Source organism: Henckelia pumila, chromosome 2, assembly GCF_033568475.1.
Source record: "Henckelia pumila isolate YLH828 chromosome 2, ASM3356847v2, whole genome shotgun sequence".
In the NCBI taxonomy this organism is placed as follows: Eukaryota; Viridiplantae; Streptophyta; class Magnoliopsida; order Lamiales; family Gesneriaceae; genus Henckelia; species Henckelia pumila.
The window spans coordinates 43694921-43715429 of record NC_133121.1 but is presented as its reverse complement, the minus strand read 5'-3'; the positions used below and the strand labels follow the sequence as shown (position 1 = coordinate 43715429).

At 35.8% G+C, this 20509-nt stretch overlaps 1 protein-coding gene and 1 non-coding gene across 3 annotated transcripts; both read left to right on the top strand.

Annotated features, from left to right (window-relative positions):
* The first annotated feature begins 3325 nt into the window (after nt 1-3325).
* Nucleotides 3326-10175, top strand: LOC140879792 (tRNase Z TRZ3, mitochondrial-like). Of its 2 annotated transcripts, none has more exons than XM_073283697.1 (12): nt 3326-3799; nt 5252-5341; nt 5942-5986; nt 6070-6124; nt 6268-6311; nt 6407-6826; nt 6917-7185; nt 7311-7458; nt 7588-7638; nt 8063-8466; nt 8554-9190; nt 9811-10175. In XM_073283697.1, the coding sequence occupies exons 1-12, from the start codon at nt 3341-3343 to the stop codon at nt 10126-10128; spliced, it is 2940 nt and encodes a 979-aa protein (XP_073139798.1). In that variant the 5' UTR covers nt 3326-3340; the 3' UTR covers nt 10129-10175. The 2 variants fall into 2 exon arrangements, with proteins under 2 accessions (XP_073139798.1, XP_073139799.1); XM_073283698.1 differs by having other exon boundaries at nt 3537-3799; nt 5206-5341.
* Nucleotides 10176-10308: 133 nt separating this feature from the next.
* TRNAN-GUU (transfer RNA asparagine (anticodon GUU)) lies at nt 10309-10382 on the top strand. The gene has a single exon. It is a non-coding gene; the product is annotated as a tRNA-Asn (tRNA).
* Nucleotides 10383-20509: the final 10127 nt, after the last annotated feature.

Below are 20509 nucleotides of genomic sequence, written 5' to 3'. Positions count from 1 at the left end.
AACAATCATATTTTAGCCCAAATAACTTAATTAAACTTAACTTGACCTAAATAAAATATTTAAGCCCAATTACTTAACTTAAGCCCAATAAAACTCTAGACTGGCCCAAAATCCACTGACTGGCCCAAAAATTCTCATGAACTCCCAAGCCCATAAAAATCATTGTGCTAACTTAAATAAATTATTTAAGGCCCAAATAAAATTATTTGGAGGTCCAAATAATTTTATTTCTAATTAATTGGCCTAAAAACAAATTAAAACATTAAACATTTAAAAATTAAAATACTTAAGCCCGGCCCACCTAACCCGGACCCGGACTGACCTAACCCGACCCATGACTACTTGACCCGACCCAGCACTCAACCCTGACCCATAACCCGACCCAGCAACCCCCCAAACCCCAAACCCGATCACCCCTCTCCTTCTCTTCTTGGCTGGGCGAGCAGCAGTTACTTCCGGCGATTGGCCGGCCAACTCCGGCCACCACTGGCCGAAGTATTACCACACAAATCTAACCTACTCCTAGGCGGTTCTAACAAGACAAGAATCAGCCCAAACGGTGGTCCGAGGAAGGAGAACGAAGCCTTGCAACAGGCTGTCCCCCAGCTCGCGCCCAGCCCTGAGCGGCTGCCGTAAATTCGATCGTTCTCCCTACTCCGGCCATATTTTTCCGTGAAACCACTTCTAAATCCTATCCAACATCTAGGGGGTTCAAACCCTTTAGACCTCACCCCAAACCATGTACTGAGGAGGGAGAACGAAGCCTTCTCCCTCAGAACACAAATCTGCGCGATCTGGTGCACTAGAGGAGAAGTGCTTCGTTTCAGACCATCCATGGACAAAACCAACAGGACCACTCGACCACAAGGACCCTAAGACATGCCCTCAGATGTGGATTAGCCGCCTGGACCTTTACCATGCATAAAAAACGTGATCATACTCATGAAAGATCAAGCAAAACGTGAGAAAAAGGAAAGAAAAATACCATCTGCATATAAGTCTGAACAACAAACATATATACCACAAACTTTCTGCTGTAAAAACCAAAATAATAGCTTATATGGTGTTGAGAAAAGAATTAAACATGCCTTTCGTAATTTTCCTTGAATAACACGCGATTGCGGGAGCACCGGGACGAAGAACGAGCGACCAAACTTCTAAATTTTTTGAAGGAACGTCTATGGGATCTTGGGGGTTTTTGGATCGTGAGAATGGGGGAGAGAGACGGCTGATGGGGTTTGGAATAGATTAGGGAGTGTTTTAGGTTTAAATTTTGGGTAGATAATATATAATAGTAGATATTACTCAAAATAAAGATATTATACCTTAAGCAAAATCTTTAAAACTCTTAAAAATAATAATAATCTGATACTAAAAACCATTATCCCGAAATTAAGACTTGAGGGATTTTTAAATATTAATAAAAGTCAATAAAATGACTTATTTTGGCCAAAAATCAATTATTAAATAAATATATATCTAAATACTAAAATTTTCTTGACAAAATACCTTAAAATAAGATTTTAAGGCTCATAAACTCATAAAATATTTTTGGCTAAGAATTTTGGTATCTCGTCCGTCCACGGTCCCGTCTACGCGATCAAAATAATAAATATTCTCAAAAATCCAAAAATACCATAACTGCGGGTTAAATGATAAAATAAATTTAAATCATGCATATAATTCACATAATAACACATAAATGTCATTTAACCCAAATATAAATTTTTAAATAATTATTTTCCCTAATTATGCATGCGAATTTACGTATTAAAATTTTCGGGTGTTACAAGCGCTGTTGAGATTTCAGTTATTTGGTTCATTTGTTTACCCTAGGTTGTATTATGATACACTGATTTTGATATGGTTTTACCTTAACCAGTATTTCAAATTGATTCTTCTGATTTGGTTTTTCTTTGTATTCTAGTTTCCGCTGATTTGTTTGATTAATGTTATTTAATATTTAATTGCATGCTTAAGTTTGATTAGTTGGCGATTCCGAAGCGGGTCACTACATTTTAGAACCGGACCATTAAATAGGCTATGCTTGCTGATTTTGGTAATACTAAAAAATTTGGGGTTGAGGCAGTAAACTCTGCATGTTACACTCAAAACAGATCAATGGTTAATGAAAATCATGAAAAAAAAACACCCTACAAGATCTGGAATGACAAACAACCAGTGATTTCATACTTCAAGATTTTTTGGTTGCAGGTGTTTTATCCAAAACAATGGTAAAAATAATTTAAATACATTTGATGCTAAGTTAGATGAAGGTATTTTTGTTGGATATTCATCGATCATTAAGGTTTTTTTGAATTTTTAACAAAAGAACTTTAAATGTTGAGGAAACTGTACATGTTTTTTATGAAAAAATGTCAACTGACAAGCTAGGTAACCCAACTTGACTGAGCAATCAAATCGAGGAGATCAATCTAGATGAAATAAAAATGCAAAAAAGGACATTTCAATCATCAGAACCAGAGATGTCATATCAATCAGTTGAGCAAAACAACATCCCATCAGATCAGTTTGGAAATTACCAAGGAGAAAACAACCATATTGATGCGAACCCAGATGATGAAAACCCAACGAAAGAGAACCAAACTGATGAAAACCCAATCAATGTTGATTCCAACCCTCTTGAACCTAGTTACAAATGCAATAAGAATCATCCACGTAACTTGTTGTTAGGCAACCCAGTTGCACCCTTGAGAACTAGAAGACAAATGATCAATGAATTTTTACACGTTGCATTTATTTCTAACATTTTTTCCGAAGAAAAATTGATGAATCGTTTGCCGATAATAACTGTATAGATGCAATACAAGAACAATTCAACCAATTTAAAAAGAACAATGTTTGGTACTTAGTTCCCAAACAATCACATCAGTCAATAATTGGAATAAGATGAGTCTGTTGTGAGAAACAAAATTAGACTAGTTGCACAAAGATTGAGACAAAAAGAAGACATATTCAAAAACGGAAGATTTAGGTAAATGAGTTTGGTCAAATTTTCTTTTTCAAATTTAGACCTTCCTCCTCAGTTTAGGTCTAAATTTGCAAAAGAAAATTTGACCTGAGCCCATTTAACAAAATGACCCTTCAAAAAAGATACATGAGAAAAAATATCACACTATAAATGAATACATGAAATATGTAGACCTAACATAGGAATTGATTTTTTGATTAAAAAAAATGATTTTGGACCAATGGATCCTCAATCTAAAAATTATCGCATGATGAGTTGGCCCAAATGTATCGGTCCAGTCTTTATTGGGTTGGGCCTCACGACTCCCTATTCTGAAGCATCGTGTTTCCTAAACCCCGCAAATCCACCATGCCCCATGTAACCAGCTTCCGCCGCCTCCTCTCCTCCGCAAACCACCACCGCCAACCCTTCTCCGCCGCGCCCCGCTTCTTCTCTCAAAATCCCTTCGTATCTTCACTTTCTTTTTTCTCAAAAACTTATATCAAAAAGCACCGTTCCCTTCCCAATTTCACCACCTTTTCTTCCTACAACAAAAAGCCAGACAATAAAATCAACAAGAATTCACGTTCCTTGAACAGGAACCAGAGTTCTTTAAGAGGAACTGTTATAAAGAAGGATAGTGATAGTAATAATAAAGGAGCTTTATTGGCGATGGAAGAAAAATTGGAAAATACTAAAACTGGAGATGAGGGCTTTGGGTTTAATAGGAAGAGGGCTGAAGGTAGAGACGAGAGTGACAGGAATAAGAAGAATTTACAGCTTAAAGTTCGGAAGCTCAATCCTGTCAACACCATTGCTTATGTTCAGGTAATGGAAGATTTCTAGATTTTGTTAATTTCGGCTTTGTTTCGCTCGGTGCCTGTTTGAATTAAACTCAGATAGATCGTTGGTATGTGCTTTTTGAAGCGTAAGTTTGTTTCTTGCATCTGGGCGTTATTGATAAAATTGTTACCGGGTACGTTCCCAAATGCAAAAGGTTGCACTTTCATCCCTGGAAAAAATTGTAATTTCATGTACCGGCAACAAAATTCATCAAGTACACCTGCATTAAATATCCCTGGAAAAAATTGAAAAAATTGTAATTTCATGTACCTTCGGCAACAAAATTCATCAAGCACCTGCATTAAATTCATGGCCAACCTGCCAATGAGGTCTTAGTCTCAGGTTCGATTTCCGCTGACTGCGGGTAGGTTTTCTTAATTTATTTAGGTAGATTTAGTTAATTTCTTTGTCCGAGACTAGCACGTCTCGAGTCCATTTTAAGTCCCGTCGGTTGTGCGGGCAGTTTTATTTTTTAGTGTTGTTATATGATGTAATTTGATATTCGATGGTACTTGTTCTAAAAAAAAAAATATCCTGGCCTACCTATGCATGCGATAGAATGTGGCTAATGCTTTCTCTACTTTATTGCTCAGTTTATGCGTTGCAAGTAGGATGGATTCTTCATTTTGTTCCTCTGGTAAAATAATGTTCATACTTCATAGATTCCTTTTTTCACCGACCTTAACTTTTCCAAAAGAAATAGAGCTTTTGAGAAAAAAGGAATGACACAACATGAAAGACAATTCTTAGGCACGTATTTGTGCATTAGGTGCATTAGCAGGTTGGCATTCGAGTTTTCATCTTGGTAGAACCTTACATATACAGTATACTTTCTGAATGTGAGGGTTTGAGTTCTCTTTAATGGAATTGGTATAGTCTTGAATCTCAGATCTTGATTGTTCTTTTTTGAAGAATAGATGCATTAGGACGAGGAGGAACATCTTAACATGTTTTATTTGAAGATTTGGAGGAAATGGAGATTATAAAACAATAATGCAAGAATTTTGGAATATGCCATGTTTGAAAAATCCTTGAACCAACATTACCGACTTCAGCATTTATAGGAAGTGCTTGAGATTTGTATGCATGTTAGAAGAATTTCCTGGGTTTCGGGGAATTGCTTCGAGGTTTAGAACTAAGGTCTCTACATCACTCACCCTAATACTTGAGATCTCAGGAATCAGTGCTCCAAGATAGTAGAACGATGGGTTTTTGCCAACTGGATTTGAACAAATTAGTTTCTTAATGCACCTGTTCAATATGCCTGATATTTCTTGTTCATGTTAAAAAATATCTGAATTCTTTCATAAAATGAACTCAAAGTTCTCAATACTGAAAATACATTGAGAATGTAGATTTTTACTCAGTGATCTGATTTTGATGTTTCACAGGTTTTGTTTTCTTGACATAGTTACCACATCGTTTATTTATGATCAGATTCTTGGGACTGGTATGGATACTCAAGACACGTCACCGTCAGTGCTGCTGTTTTTTGACAAGCAAAGATTTATTTTCAATGCTGGAGAAGTGAGTTTAATAATTTTAATCCCAATAGTCTTCCTTGTAATGATGCATCGATTTTTGTGCTGCATGGGAATTATTTTGCTCGTTTTATTTGAAATTTAGGAGGAATACTTGAAGCATGTCAGGTGTAATTTAGAGGGAATAGATTTAATACATCAAGCTATTGAGTTAGATAACTATATTTGCATCTCTTGTTTAGCTATAATTCCCAATTGGAATATCAGAGTAAAAACATGAATTCCAGTTGTCTAACAAGTAACTAGCTTTAAGTGGATACATCAACATTGCCTTTTCTTGCCCTTAGTCTTGTAAGTGGATGCATCAACATTGCCTTTTCTTGCTCATAGCCTTAAGCCTTGTAACTTCCTTGCGAGCAAAGCCTGAAAACAAGAATTTTTCATAATTTCAATAGACCATTGGTTCCCTAAACTTTCCCAGCTGTAAACTGTTCTACATTTTATTCAACTGGTTGGATAGGAAAAGGAGAAAGCTGCACAAACATTTATTGTCCAAGTTTTGTTTGTCATTTTAACTTTAGCTTATGCTTATTTGATTCAACCTTCTATGCTTATTTCCCAGAATGTGATATTTCTTTTGTTCCAGGGGCTCCAACGCTACTGCACCGAGCACAAAATCAAATTGTCGAAGGTATCTGCTGCATAAATCTCAAAATATAGTCCATTCTATTTTTATCACTCTGGGGTATGAGTTGTTTGTTAAAATCTCTGCAGATTGATCATATATTTCTCTCCCGTGTCTGCTCAGAAACTGCCGGGGGCCTTCCAGGTAAGCTGTTGAACAGCAGTTCCTGCAATATTCTTTTTTGGTTTCAGAAACATGTGGTTTTGTATACATCATATAAAAGAATGACGATAGAGGATCCTATGCCATTGTCTGTGAATATTTGATATGCTGACCTTGGATTGCAGGTCTCTTACTGACGCTGGCTGGGATTGGGGATGAAGGAATGTCTGTACGTGTTTGGATCAATATTTTTACATATTTGGTGGTTATGATTATTTAGAATGGTCCATGAAATTGTAATTGTAATCCTTGATTTTTCTCTAGGTTAATGTTTGGGGTCCTTCAGATCTTAAATATTTACTCGATGCAATGAAATCTTTCATTCCCAATGCTGCAATGGTTTATGCACGTAGTTTTGGGCAGACACCTGATTCGAATGGGTCTCCTCGTCAAATATCAAAGAAGTTTGGTGATCCTCTCGTTCTTATTGATGATGAAGTAATTAAAATTTCTGCAATAATCTTAAGACCAATGGATGAAAGGTCTCATGTGCTTAGTTCTCCTCAATCTGGGCTTAATGAGACCAAGCCTGGTGATCTTTCTGTTATCTATATTTGCGAATTGCCAGAAATTAAGGGAAAATTTGACCCGAAAAAAGCTTCTTCTCTTGGATTGAAACCGGGTCCAAAGTATCGTGAACTGCAACTTGGAAATTCTGTTAAGTCAGATCGTCAAGATATCATGGTAGATTGCTTTTAACGTGGAAATGGTTTTGCACTATGCTGTATCCTTGAGTTCTTCTGATTCAAACCTTTCATGTGTTGTGCCTTTTAGGTACACCCAAGTGATGTACTCGGTCCATCTGTTCCTGGTCCTATTGTACTGCTGGTCGACTGCCCAACGTTATCGCATTTTGAAACGTTATCCTCTCTACAATGTCTGACTCCCTACTATGCAGATATAGCTCATGTTTCCTCAGAGTTTCCCAAAATAGTGAATTGCGTAATTCATTTAAGTCCTGCATTTGTCTCAGAGACTCCTGATTATCAAATGTGGATGTCTAAATTTGGTGCTGCTCAGCATATCATGGCAGGACATGAAATGTTGGTTCTTTTTTTGTTCGTTTTTTTTCCTCTATAATTTATACTCATCAAATTTGGTGGATATTTTTACTTTTACTGCTCAGTACTGGAACATTTTAATTTGATGGATCTTGTATTTATTTTAGGAGGAATATCGAAGTGCCAATCATGAAAGCAAGTGCTAGAATTGCAACACGTCTTAACTACTTGTGTCCTCAGTTTTTTCCAGCTACTGGTTTTTGGTCTCTGCAGCACCTTAAGTCCATGTCATCAGATGCAAGACCGTCAAATAAGGTATATCTTGATGATTTTATGTTGTATTCAGACTGTGATTTCTGTTGTTGAAAAAGTACTTTTAGTTCATATGATTATACTCAAATGTGTATGTCCTCTGTACTAATTCATCTTATTCCATCCTGGCAGGATCTTGTGTCAAAAACAACTGAAATTATACCAGCAGAGAATCTTCTCAAGGTATAAAAACTCCAATGCTCTATCTGTTCCAAGTTTATCATTATTTTATCTTGTATTTTTTGAACTTCTTTATGTAATGGTCAGCTTTTGTGCAGCTAGTTTTCTAATCCATTAGCTGTATCATTTTTTTTAAATTTTGCTTTTATAAATGCTGATTTTTTAATAGTCCTCGAGTTTTGATGAATGAAAAACAAATGGGTAAGAATGACAAGGTTATGGTTTGATTTAGATTCTTGACATGAATTATTTTATTTTTTAATAATCACATGTTTGTTGTTTTTTATGCTGTTAGTTTGTAGGTAGTTTTGGGAACTCTGGGTTTATTATTCACAATGCCTATATGTTAGTTATGCGGTTAGTTACAATTTAGATATTAGTGTTTACTTCAACTCTGCTGGTGATGAAATTCATTCTTGCTATGCAGTTCCAACTACGTCCCTATGCAAATCTCGGGCTTGACAAATCGGGTATACCAAATGTATCATCTCCATCTGAGATCATTGACCAGCTAAAGTCAGAGATACCAGAGATTGTGGATGCTTCAAAACAAGTGGCTCAGTTCTGGTGGGAAAACAGAATAACCAGTCTGGAGAAGACATCACTAGAAGCTGACATGGTTATGACTGAAGAACCCTGGTTGGACGGAGGTGCAAGTCCTAGCTGTCTTGAAAATATAACAAGAGAAGAAATGGAAATCGTTCTTCTTGGAACTGGTTCATCTCAGCCCTCAAAATACCGAAATGTTAGTTCAATTTTCATTAATTTGTTTTCGAAAGGAAGTTTACTTTTGGATTGTGGTGAGGGAACCCTTGGACAGCTAAAAAGAAGGTAAAACCATGATAAATATTCTCGTTTCGGTGCATGTTTTCCTCATGTTATAAAGTTATTAACATTTCCAAGATATTTTGGCCACAGATTTGGTGTTGAAGGTGCAGACGAAGCTGTAAAAGGCTTACGATGTATTTGGATTTCACATATCCATGCCGACCATCACGTAGGTCTCGCAAGAATCCTTGCACTGAGACGTGATTTATTGAAGGATTCACCACATGAACCTGTCATTGTCGTGGGCCCTAGGCAGCTTAAAAGATTTCTCGACGCATACCAGAGACTCGAGGATCTTGATATGCAGTTTCTTGATTGCTGGCATACCACAGAGGCGTCTCTGGAGGCTTTAGAATCTAATGATGAAAATGTGAACAGTCTAAACCCAATCGGGAAAGTAGACAAACATGCCGATTCAGCACTTTTTGCTCGAGGAAGTCGTATGCAGAGCTACTGGAAAGGACCAGGCAGTCATACACAAAATGCTGCTGCCATTCCTATCCAGAAGTCCTTGAAGAAGGTTCTCAATGAAGCTGGATTAGAAGCGTTGATAAGTTTTCCTGTCATTCATTGTCCACAAGCATTTGGTGTTGTACTGCAAGGCGCAGATAGGATCAATAGAGATGGGAAAACCGTACCAGGGTGGAAAATAGTGTACTCAGGCGACACCAGGCCCTGTCCCGAGCTTGTGAAAGCATCGTCTGGGGCAACAGTTCTTATACACGAGGCAAGTCTTGAAACTCATTGCTTTACTTGAATTGGTTTATTGGGTTGATATTTCTTATGGAGAATGAAATGGAAACCCATGAGCATGGATTATGTTTCAAAAATCTTTGAAAATACTTTCGTTGAACTTTTAAAATAGATAATGGAAAACCTATAGAAGCAAATCTAATTCAGATAACTTAAGTCATAAAAAAACAAAAACTAGGTTCCTTTTAATATATATAATCTTTTCCATGATTTTATGTTGAAATTGAACAAAGTGTGTTTCCAAGGACGCGTACATTTTTCAGATTACTCAGTTTATATCCCCAGAAGCAGTTTCATTCGGTGGTTCCACACATGGAAATTAAATTAATTCCTCCCAAGGTTTGAATGTTCATAATAAAAACCCAGGTGGTTTGGTTTGCATTGCAAGTATACTTTAGTATGTGACGCTATAATACTAAACCTCCGGAAAAATGTAAGATTTGAGTTTCCAGTATTATTGAAACCAATAGCTTTTAGCAAGATGATATTTAATCTTATAAGTATCTATAGGGACATTGCTAGCAGCTCCGTCTTATCAATGCTGTAAAACTAATTCTCAATTACAACCTGACTTTATTGCCTTTCCTCTTTCAGGCGACCTTTGAAGATAGCATGGTGGACGAGGCTATTGCACGAAACCACAGCACGACAAAGGAAGCTGTGGAAGTAGGCGACTCTGCCGGCGCATACCGCATAATTCTTACTCATTTTAGCCAAAGATACCCCAAGATTCCAGTGTTCAACGAAGACCACATGCACAAAACGTGTATCGCATTTGATCTGATGAGTGTTAATTTAGCGGATTTGCATGTTCTTCCTAGAGTTTTGCCATACCTTAAGCTTCTATTTAGAGACGAGATGATTGTTGATGAATCTGATGATGTCAATTTAATTACTGCAGCAACTGGATGAATCAAGTTCTTTTTAATGGGTATTTGAATCTGCATATCCTATGTTTCTGTCGTTTTTTGCTTCAAACTGTCATCTTGTTTTACTCGACCACACATGCAATGACCTAGGCGAGGGTGTTTTATACTTTTTTTTAAAACATATTAATTAGAATAAAATCTATTGGTGTAAAGTTCAACAACTGCTGGAATAGCTCAGTTGGTTAGAGCGTGTGGCTGTTAACCACAAGGTCGGAGGTTCAAGCCCTCCTTCTAGCGTTTCATTTTTTGATTTTTTTTTTAAAAAAATATATATATTATGTTTATGATTATTATAATTAATCATTGATAAAACATTTGATTCATCTGTTTTTTAAAAAAATAATCGACAATAAATTATATTACAAACATGATAAATTATTAAACAATATATTGATGATTTTTTAATTACAAAAATATTTTAATCGAATGTTTTATCAAAAATTAATTTTATTTTAATCAACCATTGTGTTGAGTGCATTTAATTTTTAATAATTTGTGCAAATGAAACTTGTTTGAGCAAAGTGTAACGATTTGGAGCACCATGTTTAGTAGAAGATTTTGTCTCATTTCGAGCTAACCTGATTCTTCTTTTGGCTATTTCTTTCAATAATACGCTTTGATATTAGGCTAAAATTACATTTTAAGAATATCATTTTATTACTACTAGCAACCAAGGCACACAATATTATAGATTTATACTATTATTAAATCAAGCACACTACAATATTTGAAGCTCTTCTTGTAGTAATACATCTATATTTTTTATTTTTTGCTGATTTTATTTTACTCATTTCTCTTGGTTAGTGTGTAACACCTGGAAAATCCATATATCCACCCACGAGTATTAAAAAAAAATTTTAAAAAAAGTTTAAGTGATTTTATTTATTTAAGATTTAAAATTTATATTTAATTAAATGATTTTAATGCGATGTATTCATGATTTAAAAGATTTCATGTCATTGATTTTACGTGAGATTATATGTTTCAAGTTGATATTTTAGGTGTTAAAATTATATGTTTAAATGTTGTGTTAAAGTATTTAATATCATGTAATTTATCTGATATTTAACGGTTGCAAGTTAGCTTCTGATGTTTTCAGGTTGAGATTAATTCTGGAGTGAGGAACGAGACTAGCCTTCGAACGAGTTAAGAAAATATTTCATGTTATTTTAAGTTTTAGGTTGGTGCAGTGTTACTTTAATATTTAGGAAGTAAATTTTAAAAATAATACTGTGTTTGTGACTAATGGGCCGACTTCCAAGCCCATTAGTTACAAATAACTTGAGCGTGCAATTATTTTTCTCAAAAACCTTATTTTCTTATCTCTAGCCGCCACCTACCCTTTTTCCCCTCTCCCTTATCTCGTTCAAACGCTGCACCAAGGAAGAAGAAAGATTTCCAAATCTCGTTTGTGCAAGTCTAGGATCGCTACCAAGGTTCCGGTTATCTCCAACCTACAACGATCAGACAAGTTTTAAATGCTTTTGAAACCACCAATCGAAAAAATATGTATTTTGATATGGAAAAGAAGTATGTTGATGTGTAAGTTATGTATATTGCATTGATTCAATGAAATTTTAAAGATCATGATATAGAATTGTGAAACGTGAATCGTTCTTGATCTTTTGATTAAAGATTTTTGAGAAAGATGTTGTAAATTCTTGAGAAAGGACGTTTGAATATGAGTATTCTTGATGTATGTCTTTTTAGTTTAAATTTTTTGAAGTTGTGGTGTTTTTTGAGTGAGTCCTTTCAAGTTTTAAGATTTTTCATGTGAGGAATCAAGGTTTCAATGAGTGAATGTTTCATTTAAAGATTTTTGAGATTTGATGAAAAAGTTGTGTGAATCTGAAAAATTTGGTGTGTATTTTGAATGAAAAGTTAGGATGTAAATCTTTTGAAGATGAATATTTTTGGATGAATCTTTTCAAGTTTTTGAAGTTTTTTTTATGTGTTTGATCATAAGTTTCAATGGGTGAGATACTAGGTTTGAAGTGGGATCGAAAAAGACCAAAAAGAGACTGAAAATCGCGTATGCTTTTTCCTTGCGCTGCTGCCCGGCGTCACGGGCATCAGCAACGGTGCAGTGGCGCAATTTACTTTATAGTCATCAATCTTTGTAAAGCCCCGAAATTATTTAATTTTAATCCGAGTATATTTAATTTGAGAATTTTGGAGTTTAGAATTAAATTCTAATATTCTTAAATTAATTAGGATTGAAATTGAATTATTTTGAGTTTTTGGGGTCTGAATTGCAAATAGTGAAAACTTGAGGGGCCAAAGTGCAAATATGGCCTAAATGGCTTGGACACTTGTTGTTTCATTGTATTCCAACGTGTATATCACTATCTTCTTCAGAAACTTAACAGCTAAGGTCGAAACTTCAACTTCCAAACCACTTCTTATATTTCAAACTTTGATATCTTGTGTTCCGGTTATTCGATTTCACTTCCGAATATAGCGTTGTGATCCTTGCAAGACGAGATTAAATTTGGTGTAAGTATTCTGATGATTCAACATATTTCGAGATTGTTTATGTGAAGAAATCATATTATGCTCTTGTATTTGTGTTCTTGAGTTTGTATGTATTACGATATCGAAACCGGACCGAAGACTGGATGTCGTATTCATTTATGATGATTTCAAGCTTATGTTCGAAGTTATACCTACTGAATTCTGTTGGTTTATGATGTGTTTATGCTGATATGAGATTGTTATTCGAGTTCGATATTGTTTCGGTTATCGATTTTCAGTTGTTACGCCGTCGGTTTACAATTTGAAGATGTTTTGATTTCTTATGATTGAGCTGAAGACTTTATAAGTTGCTAGTTGATATGTATAGTTGAATATGCCTTATTTCAGAGTAGATAAGAGCTTGATCGAGTCGAGAAGTTAGCTTTCGAACCGAGCAAGATTTGACGAAGGTTTGAAGTTAGTTTACTTGATTGAATTGTCTTGAGTTGGAGCAGAATTTGAAATGTGTTTCGATGATAGGTTTTTAGATTTGAAGCATTCAGAACCGAGAGATTGAAAAGGCATAAATGGATATCGAATGAAAAGGGAATTTGATACTCGAGGTTGATGAATCTTGAGTATTCCGGAGAAAATCACATACTTGATCTTTTATATGTTTTTGATGTATACTTTGAGTTGTTGATACATCACAGGTAGTGGATTTTTAATTTTAATTGATATTAGTTTGTCATCGAATCGACTACGATATGAGAAGACCGGATATATCCATATCAAGATCGTATACGAATCTTGGTACCGAGGTTCAGATGTGAATCTTGAGGCTGTGATTGGCTTAAAACATCTCGATGATTGAAGTTTATTTACGAATCTTTTATCGTTTTTATTTATTATATCTTGAATTGATATTATTGATATCGCATGTATATATCGTTTATACTGAGAATGATTTCTCACCGAAGTTTATTCGGCTATTGCTTTATTTTGTATGTGTGCATGACAATAGATGGGGCAGGAGCTGCTCAGAGACGACCTTGATAGTTCGAGAGAGAGTCTAGCACGTGTGGACTCGATTTTAGCAGAGGTTTTTGTTCTCTAGAATTTGTCAAAACTATTGGAATTTGCAGAGAAAGTTTATGTGTCAAATTTGTAGTTGGTTTAACTTGTCTTGTACATGTTTTAGATGATGAAATGAGTGTAATAATGACATGGGCTCATGCTAAACTACCGTTATATATGTTGTGCACATTTCTAAACTTGATTTATCATGTTTTGGAACAAATATAATGAATTAAGAAGGGTTTGAACAGACTTTGACAGCAACAGAATCTGCAGAATTTTGAGCAGAACATGCTCGCTCGATCGGTTGAATTTGACGGATCGAGCGAGGCTTCTCATATCTAAAAACCGAGAGTTTGTGTAATATGCTCGCTCGATCGGTTGATGTTGACCGATCGAGCGAGGTGCAATGTTTTTTTTTAAAAAAAATTGGTCTTATTCTTTGCACTTGATTCAATTAGAATTTAATTAGTAAATGCCCTATGATTTGAATTAGCGACCCGAGCCCCACAATCTTGCGGCGAACCGTTATTACATTCAACTTGAAGAGGCTCTCATCAAGATACCCCTTTCCAACAAAATGACCATTCTTGGTTAGTACAAACTTATTCAACTCAAATACAAGCCTAAACCCCACCCATGTTTTACCAGTGATGACCATGATACCAGATTTTTCTTATTTCAAGAACATGTAACACTTCAGCGAGAGTCACATTCATTCTAGACATCATCTTCAAGGCTATCTTTCCAACTCCCACAATGTCCGATGTGGCAGAGTTTCCCATAAAAAAATTTCTCCCAGAAGTTGGAGTGTATGTGGAAAACATTAGCAACTTAAAATGATTTTGAAAAAACGCAAGCGGAAGACTTAGGACAGTCAAAAATAAATGTAGTAAGTAAATAAAGTAAAAGACGGAAAGTAAATAAAGTGGAAAATAAGAGAGGATATGTTTATGGAAGTTCAACGATAAATCGTCTATGTATCTCCTTCTTGGTTAAGATCGATTAACCAAGATATCACTAGCACTTCGTCTTGGTCTTGATGGCTCCAAATTAGCCGATACAACAAAAACAAGATCACCGCGTCTCTTGGTCTTGAGGGCTCCAAGGATAGCCTCACAACAACTGAAACACTTGGCCTTAAGGGCTCCAAGGATAGCCATAACAACTCGATAAACTCGGCTTCACACTCGAGTATTCACAACTACGATTTTCAATCACTTATACACCTCGATATACAAATATATTTTGAGGGACTTGAAATAGGCTTAGTGTAGTAGCTCGGTTCCATTTTACAAGATTAAGGGATTTAAACGTCAATAAAAAATTGATTAAGGGAATTAAATGTGATTAATAAATTGATTAAGGGACTAAATTGCAAAATGAACTCAGACAGGATCGGAGCTTCCGATCTCGGAACAGAGCGTCCGATCTCCCCCTTGTTAGGTGTCAAGTTGGAGTCGACACGTGGCAAAGATCGGACCGTTATATCGAGAAATCAGACAGTCCGATGAGGTGGTGGGGCATGTGTTGACAGGATGGTGACACGTGGCGTGCCATTGAGATCAAACCATCCGATCTCAGAGAACGGAGCGTCCGATCTGTGTCTATAAATAGGGGCAGATTTGGCCATTTTTGAATCATTCCAAGCCTCTCATCTCCCGTAATGGCTTTATTTTAAGGGCTTCGGGACTCTTTATTTAAGAGGTTGAGTAGGTAGTAGTATTTTTATAGTTAGTTGATAGTGTCTGTAGTAGTGACCAAGCAACGGAGCTTTGGCGAGGTGTCCAGGGGTCATAGCAAGGATGTGCCCAAGCTCTGGGGCATTCGACATCAACGGGCTGACGACGGATGAAGGTATAGCTCTGGCTTCTTATAGTAAATAGGGAGTATGCTATAGTTTAATTAAGGCTTTTAGAGTATGATAGGTGATGTTTGGCATGCTAGATAATACATGGTATTTATGTATTGTAGTGCTGCATGGTAGACTTGGACCTAGAGGGGAGCTTCTAGGATCTGCCTTAGTAAGATACAAAATATTATTCGAGATATCCAGATTGAGTATGCATGTATTATGCGTTTGCATGTATTATGTGATTGCATGATTTATATGATACAACATGTCATGACTATATTCTGCATACATTAGCATATTGATCCAGTATCTTTGAGATATCCTATAGTAGTACGACGCTCATCCTACGAGTTGTGTATGGTTGGATATGTAAGTCTTGTGGCAGGTCACCATTATGGTTGGACACTTGTACTAGTATCAGGTCACCATTATCCATTGGGTATATGAGCCACCTCCTGAGGTGACGGCGCAGCGTGCTATATACCCTGGGCCCAGTCTATGAGTTAGTTTCTTGACCTAAGTGTCTTGGTACCCAATTCATTTGAATACATGAACATATAATAATGTATACTCATACTCTCGTACTAAGCGTGTTAAGCTCACTTCCGGTTATTTTCTATTATCTGGATACCCCATTCAATAGGGCAGATGCAGGTAGTTCTCCTGATGACAGGGAGGTTAGGTGGCGACCAAGGCTGGACGGCAGGGTTGACCACTAGATTTTGCTTTTTTGATATTGATTTATTTAAGTTTCGCAATTTACTCTGATTAAGATTATTTATTGATTAATTGTATGCTTAAGATTCTGATTAGTAGGTGATCATGGTGCGGGTCACTACATTTATGGTATCAGAGCATGTAATAAGATTTTTTGGGACATAGTACTGATTTTGGGTTATCCTTTTTAGGATTTCAAGTTGGATTCAATGACGATAACAGTAACATGAATTGGAATAGCAAGATGTTTAGGCTTTTTCAAGATCGTCATTTCCAAGGTTGGCAGCGGAGGTTCGTATTATGTGGATCCCAACAGGATGGAGCTGGAAGAGAAGATCTAGTTTTCAACGCCAGACACTTCTTATGGTTGAATGGAATATGTGACATATAGTCATCCATTTAGCTTAGACCAAGGAAGCCACCCCTGAAGACTCTCCACTAGTAGTTGGAGAGATTATCAGAAAAATCTTGTCTCATCTACCAGGTAAGGAACCCAACAATATTGGAAGGATCTGGTAGATTAGTGAGATTAATCTTTTAGATCTTGTGAGGAAAAAGGTCTATTGACATGATTCTTTAGTGTGTGGCAGACAGGAAACCTCATGTTCAAGATCGATAGACGAAATGAAAGATTTCCGCATTTAGTCAAATTGTAAGATTTTAGTTGTATTGGGTTTTGAATATTGTATCAAGTTTTAATGTAAACAATATTTCAGTTGTAATAAGTTGAATCAGATGTATTGAAGATTTCAGTTATTTGATGTACTCAGTTATTGTTGCATTGTACATCTTTCAGTGTAATCTTTTGATTAAGTTTTATATTACATGGGATTGTAATAAAGATTGTATTAGAACTTGGATTAGTGGTTCAAGTATTGTAATATTTGAGATTTTCTTGGTTTTATTGAATAAAGGATTGATAATTTGTCTAAATTTGTACTTTGGATTATATTATGCATATTTCAGATGAATAGTTCTAGATGTTTTACCTAGAATATTCTAGCATGCTTAGTATTTGCCAGGGATGATATGTATCATCAGGGGCATAATGAAAAATTATACTAAGTACTGTGGACTGTGTGAATAGATGATTAGACTGAGAAGGAAGCGCGACCCTAGGCTTGTATTAATATGGAAGTCTCTCATGTTTTCAGATGGTTATTCAGGGGGGGGGGGGGGGGGGGCTACCTTAGTCTAGTATTTTGCAACAATCACAGTGAAAGTATAATGATACTGGAAGTATCTCGTGAAGATTTAATACATTCGATATTTAAGGTAATTTGTTTTAGTCTGATTTCTTCAAGAGATACATAGCAAGAATTTTTGTTGTCAGGACACTTGTGGAAGAGATTTTTTCTTGACAGGTAAACGTTCTGAGCAGATAAGTTTTGGTCTTTGATTTGGGATTTCGAGATTTAATCCAAGAGTTTAGTTGAATTGATATTCAACAATATTGAATTTTCAGATGCTTGCAGACTTGGAATTTGAGTTATGCTTCTGTAAAATTATGTAAGTTTTCCTTGACCAATGATTTTGGTCCAAATAGGAATATTGCTCAATAATGATGGAATTCATCAGAGACTCGTGGATGAGTTATGCCAAGATGTTGATGATTGTCGGGTTTTTAGATGGTATATTAAGTGCGACCTTATGTCGGTGTACTCTGGAAGGATTCTTCTGTTCTAGTTTGGCATTATAAGGAGACTTACCTCAATCTCGATGTATGCACAGTCATAGAAATGGGTATAACTACCAGGAGGATATACATATTTTATTTGAGTCTTCTAGAAATTATTTCTTGATGTTGGGTTAGTGTCAAGGGATGTGATGAGTTATCATCTGACTTCGTTAGAGATACAGATTTTGATTTCCGTGGATAGAATAGTCTTGAAAAGGATTCCTTGACAAGTGTATATTCTGGACGGATAGTTTTCTCACGTGATACTGGGGGAGAACCAAGAGGTTTGACCAGTACTGTCTAATTCTATCAGAGATACAATTAGTAATCAAGGTCTTTATTAACTGATGAATGAGAATTCAAAGTGATGGATTTACTTAGGTAAGTTTCCCTATAAGAATTAGAATATGATTTTGAATTGTCAAGTAAAGACAAGTTTTCATCGGGACAACGAGATGACTTGTATTGAGAGACATGAACTGTGATCAGGACTAGATATGGTGGAATATATTTCCAATATTACTCTGGAAGTCTTTTATACTTCAGAGGGTTATGGAAAATTTATCCAGTCTAGAGATCATCGCAGCAGTTATGTTAAAGTATAACTTAGTGTCAGTATGATAACCTTGAAAAGATACTTGATCTTATTGGTGGATAAAACTGTGATGGGATAAGTGTTTCCTGACTAGGAACATTTTGCATCAGAAGAGTTTGAGATCTATCAGATGATTGATCTAGTTAGTGTTTGACGGATGTCATGAGCCTGCTAAGTTACAACATGGATTCGACAGTATGAGAATTCACTTGGATAGTTAAAGTTGAGCACTTAGGTGTTCATGTTTGCTTTGAAATGGTTAGTTAAACTAGTACAAGATTAGTGCCCAGTGACTAATTGTGACTATCGTCTGAGGCATTCAGAGTTAGACATAGTTGTTTCCAAGAAAAATGCTAGTTCAACTTTTGGGTTTCCTTATGCTTAAGAAGAGTTGATAAGAAGTTTTACTTCAAATTTTAATGTCGCAGATACAGATGTTGTAACCCCGTGATGTGGGAGGTAAAATGTTATTTTATAGAAAGAACGATTGGAATTGTTCATTACTTGGTGATTAGGAACTGAACTGTGAGATTTTTAATCATTGGAAAAACTGATAGGATGGATACAGTACCCTGGTAAGCAGTCCTCAGGAATGTTTCTGAAATATTTCTGGGATTTTGATATGAATCCGGTTGATTAATGAAAATAAAACAAGAAGATAAATCAATTCTTGCCCTCAGATCAATTAAACAAAAGACTCAATTGATGTTTTCGATCTATTTTAGGTTAAGTATAATCTCGCGGGACAAATAATAAAAGATACAATTTGAATTCTACCTTTAATTGATGAACGATTAACAACAAAAAATACGAAACAATTGAAATCTATGAAAACCTTCAGATAACTCGTATCTGACAATCTCCAACGAAGATAAATTGACAAACGCCACAAAGTTAAAAACTTTGATAAGTTTGAATTGACAAAGCTTAAAAGTTTCAATAAAATTTTTGAGAGAATTTCAATCAATTATTGAATAAAATCTGAAAACTATTATCAATGAACAAAAAAAAATTATTTATAGTTACAACTCAAAAAGAAAAGATAATGCAAAATATTTGCAAAGATATCACAAGATATCATCTAAAAGTTTTCTAACAGATATAAAATACTTAAAAAAATAATTAAATATTAAAATAATATTTAAGTCTCGAAAACACACAAAATACGTCGCGTTGTGTGTAATTCACAAACTCTCGCAGATGCTTTCAATCTCCCGCATATGCGCAAAATTCCAGAAAGTTTTTCTCAAGTGAAAATGGTTGAAGCGCAGATGCGCAAGAAGAACACGTAGACACGCAACCTGAAGAATTCCCAAAGTGCAGACGCGCAAGTTCCCTAGCGCAGATGCGCAAATCTCACGCAGAAGCGCTCCTATTCCCGCAGCTGCACCAATTTCCAGAAGCTTGAGAATCCTCACTTGCGCAGAGGCATGCCATGAGGCGCAGATGCGCGAGACACGAAACTCTCTTGCGCAGATGAGCTGAATTCTAGTTTCTTTTCCATTCGATTGCTACACCAATTTTTGTATCACTTTGTTGATCCTTTTCCACTTCAAGAACATTAAAAATTCCTTCAAGTTGATCTTCAAGAACACCGACTCTATCTTGATAATTTGTCATGAAACTTTGAAGTGCTTCTTTAAATTTCTTGCTTTGACCTCTCGTGATTGGTCTTTGTGGCATCTCTAACGGATCTTTAGCTTCCTTAGCTACTTGTCAAATATGCGTACCATCCACGATCGAATCATCCTCCCCTTCTTGAAAAGGATTTGTTCTCAAATCTCGATCATCACCTACATCAAACAACGACATATCAGAAACATTAAAGTTGTAATCACATTGTACTCACCTGGTAAGTCCAATTTATAGGCATTATTGTTGATTCGCTCCAGTACTTGAAATGGACCATCTCCTCTAGGTAAAAATTTCGAACGCCTCTTCTCCGGACACTCTTTTCTCAAGTGAAACCAAACCCAATCACCCGGTTC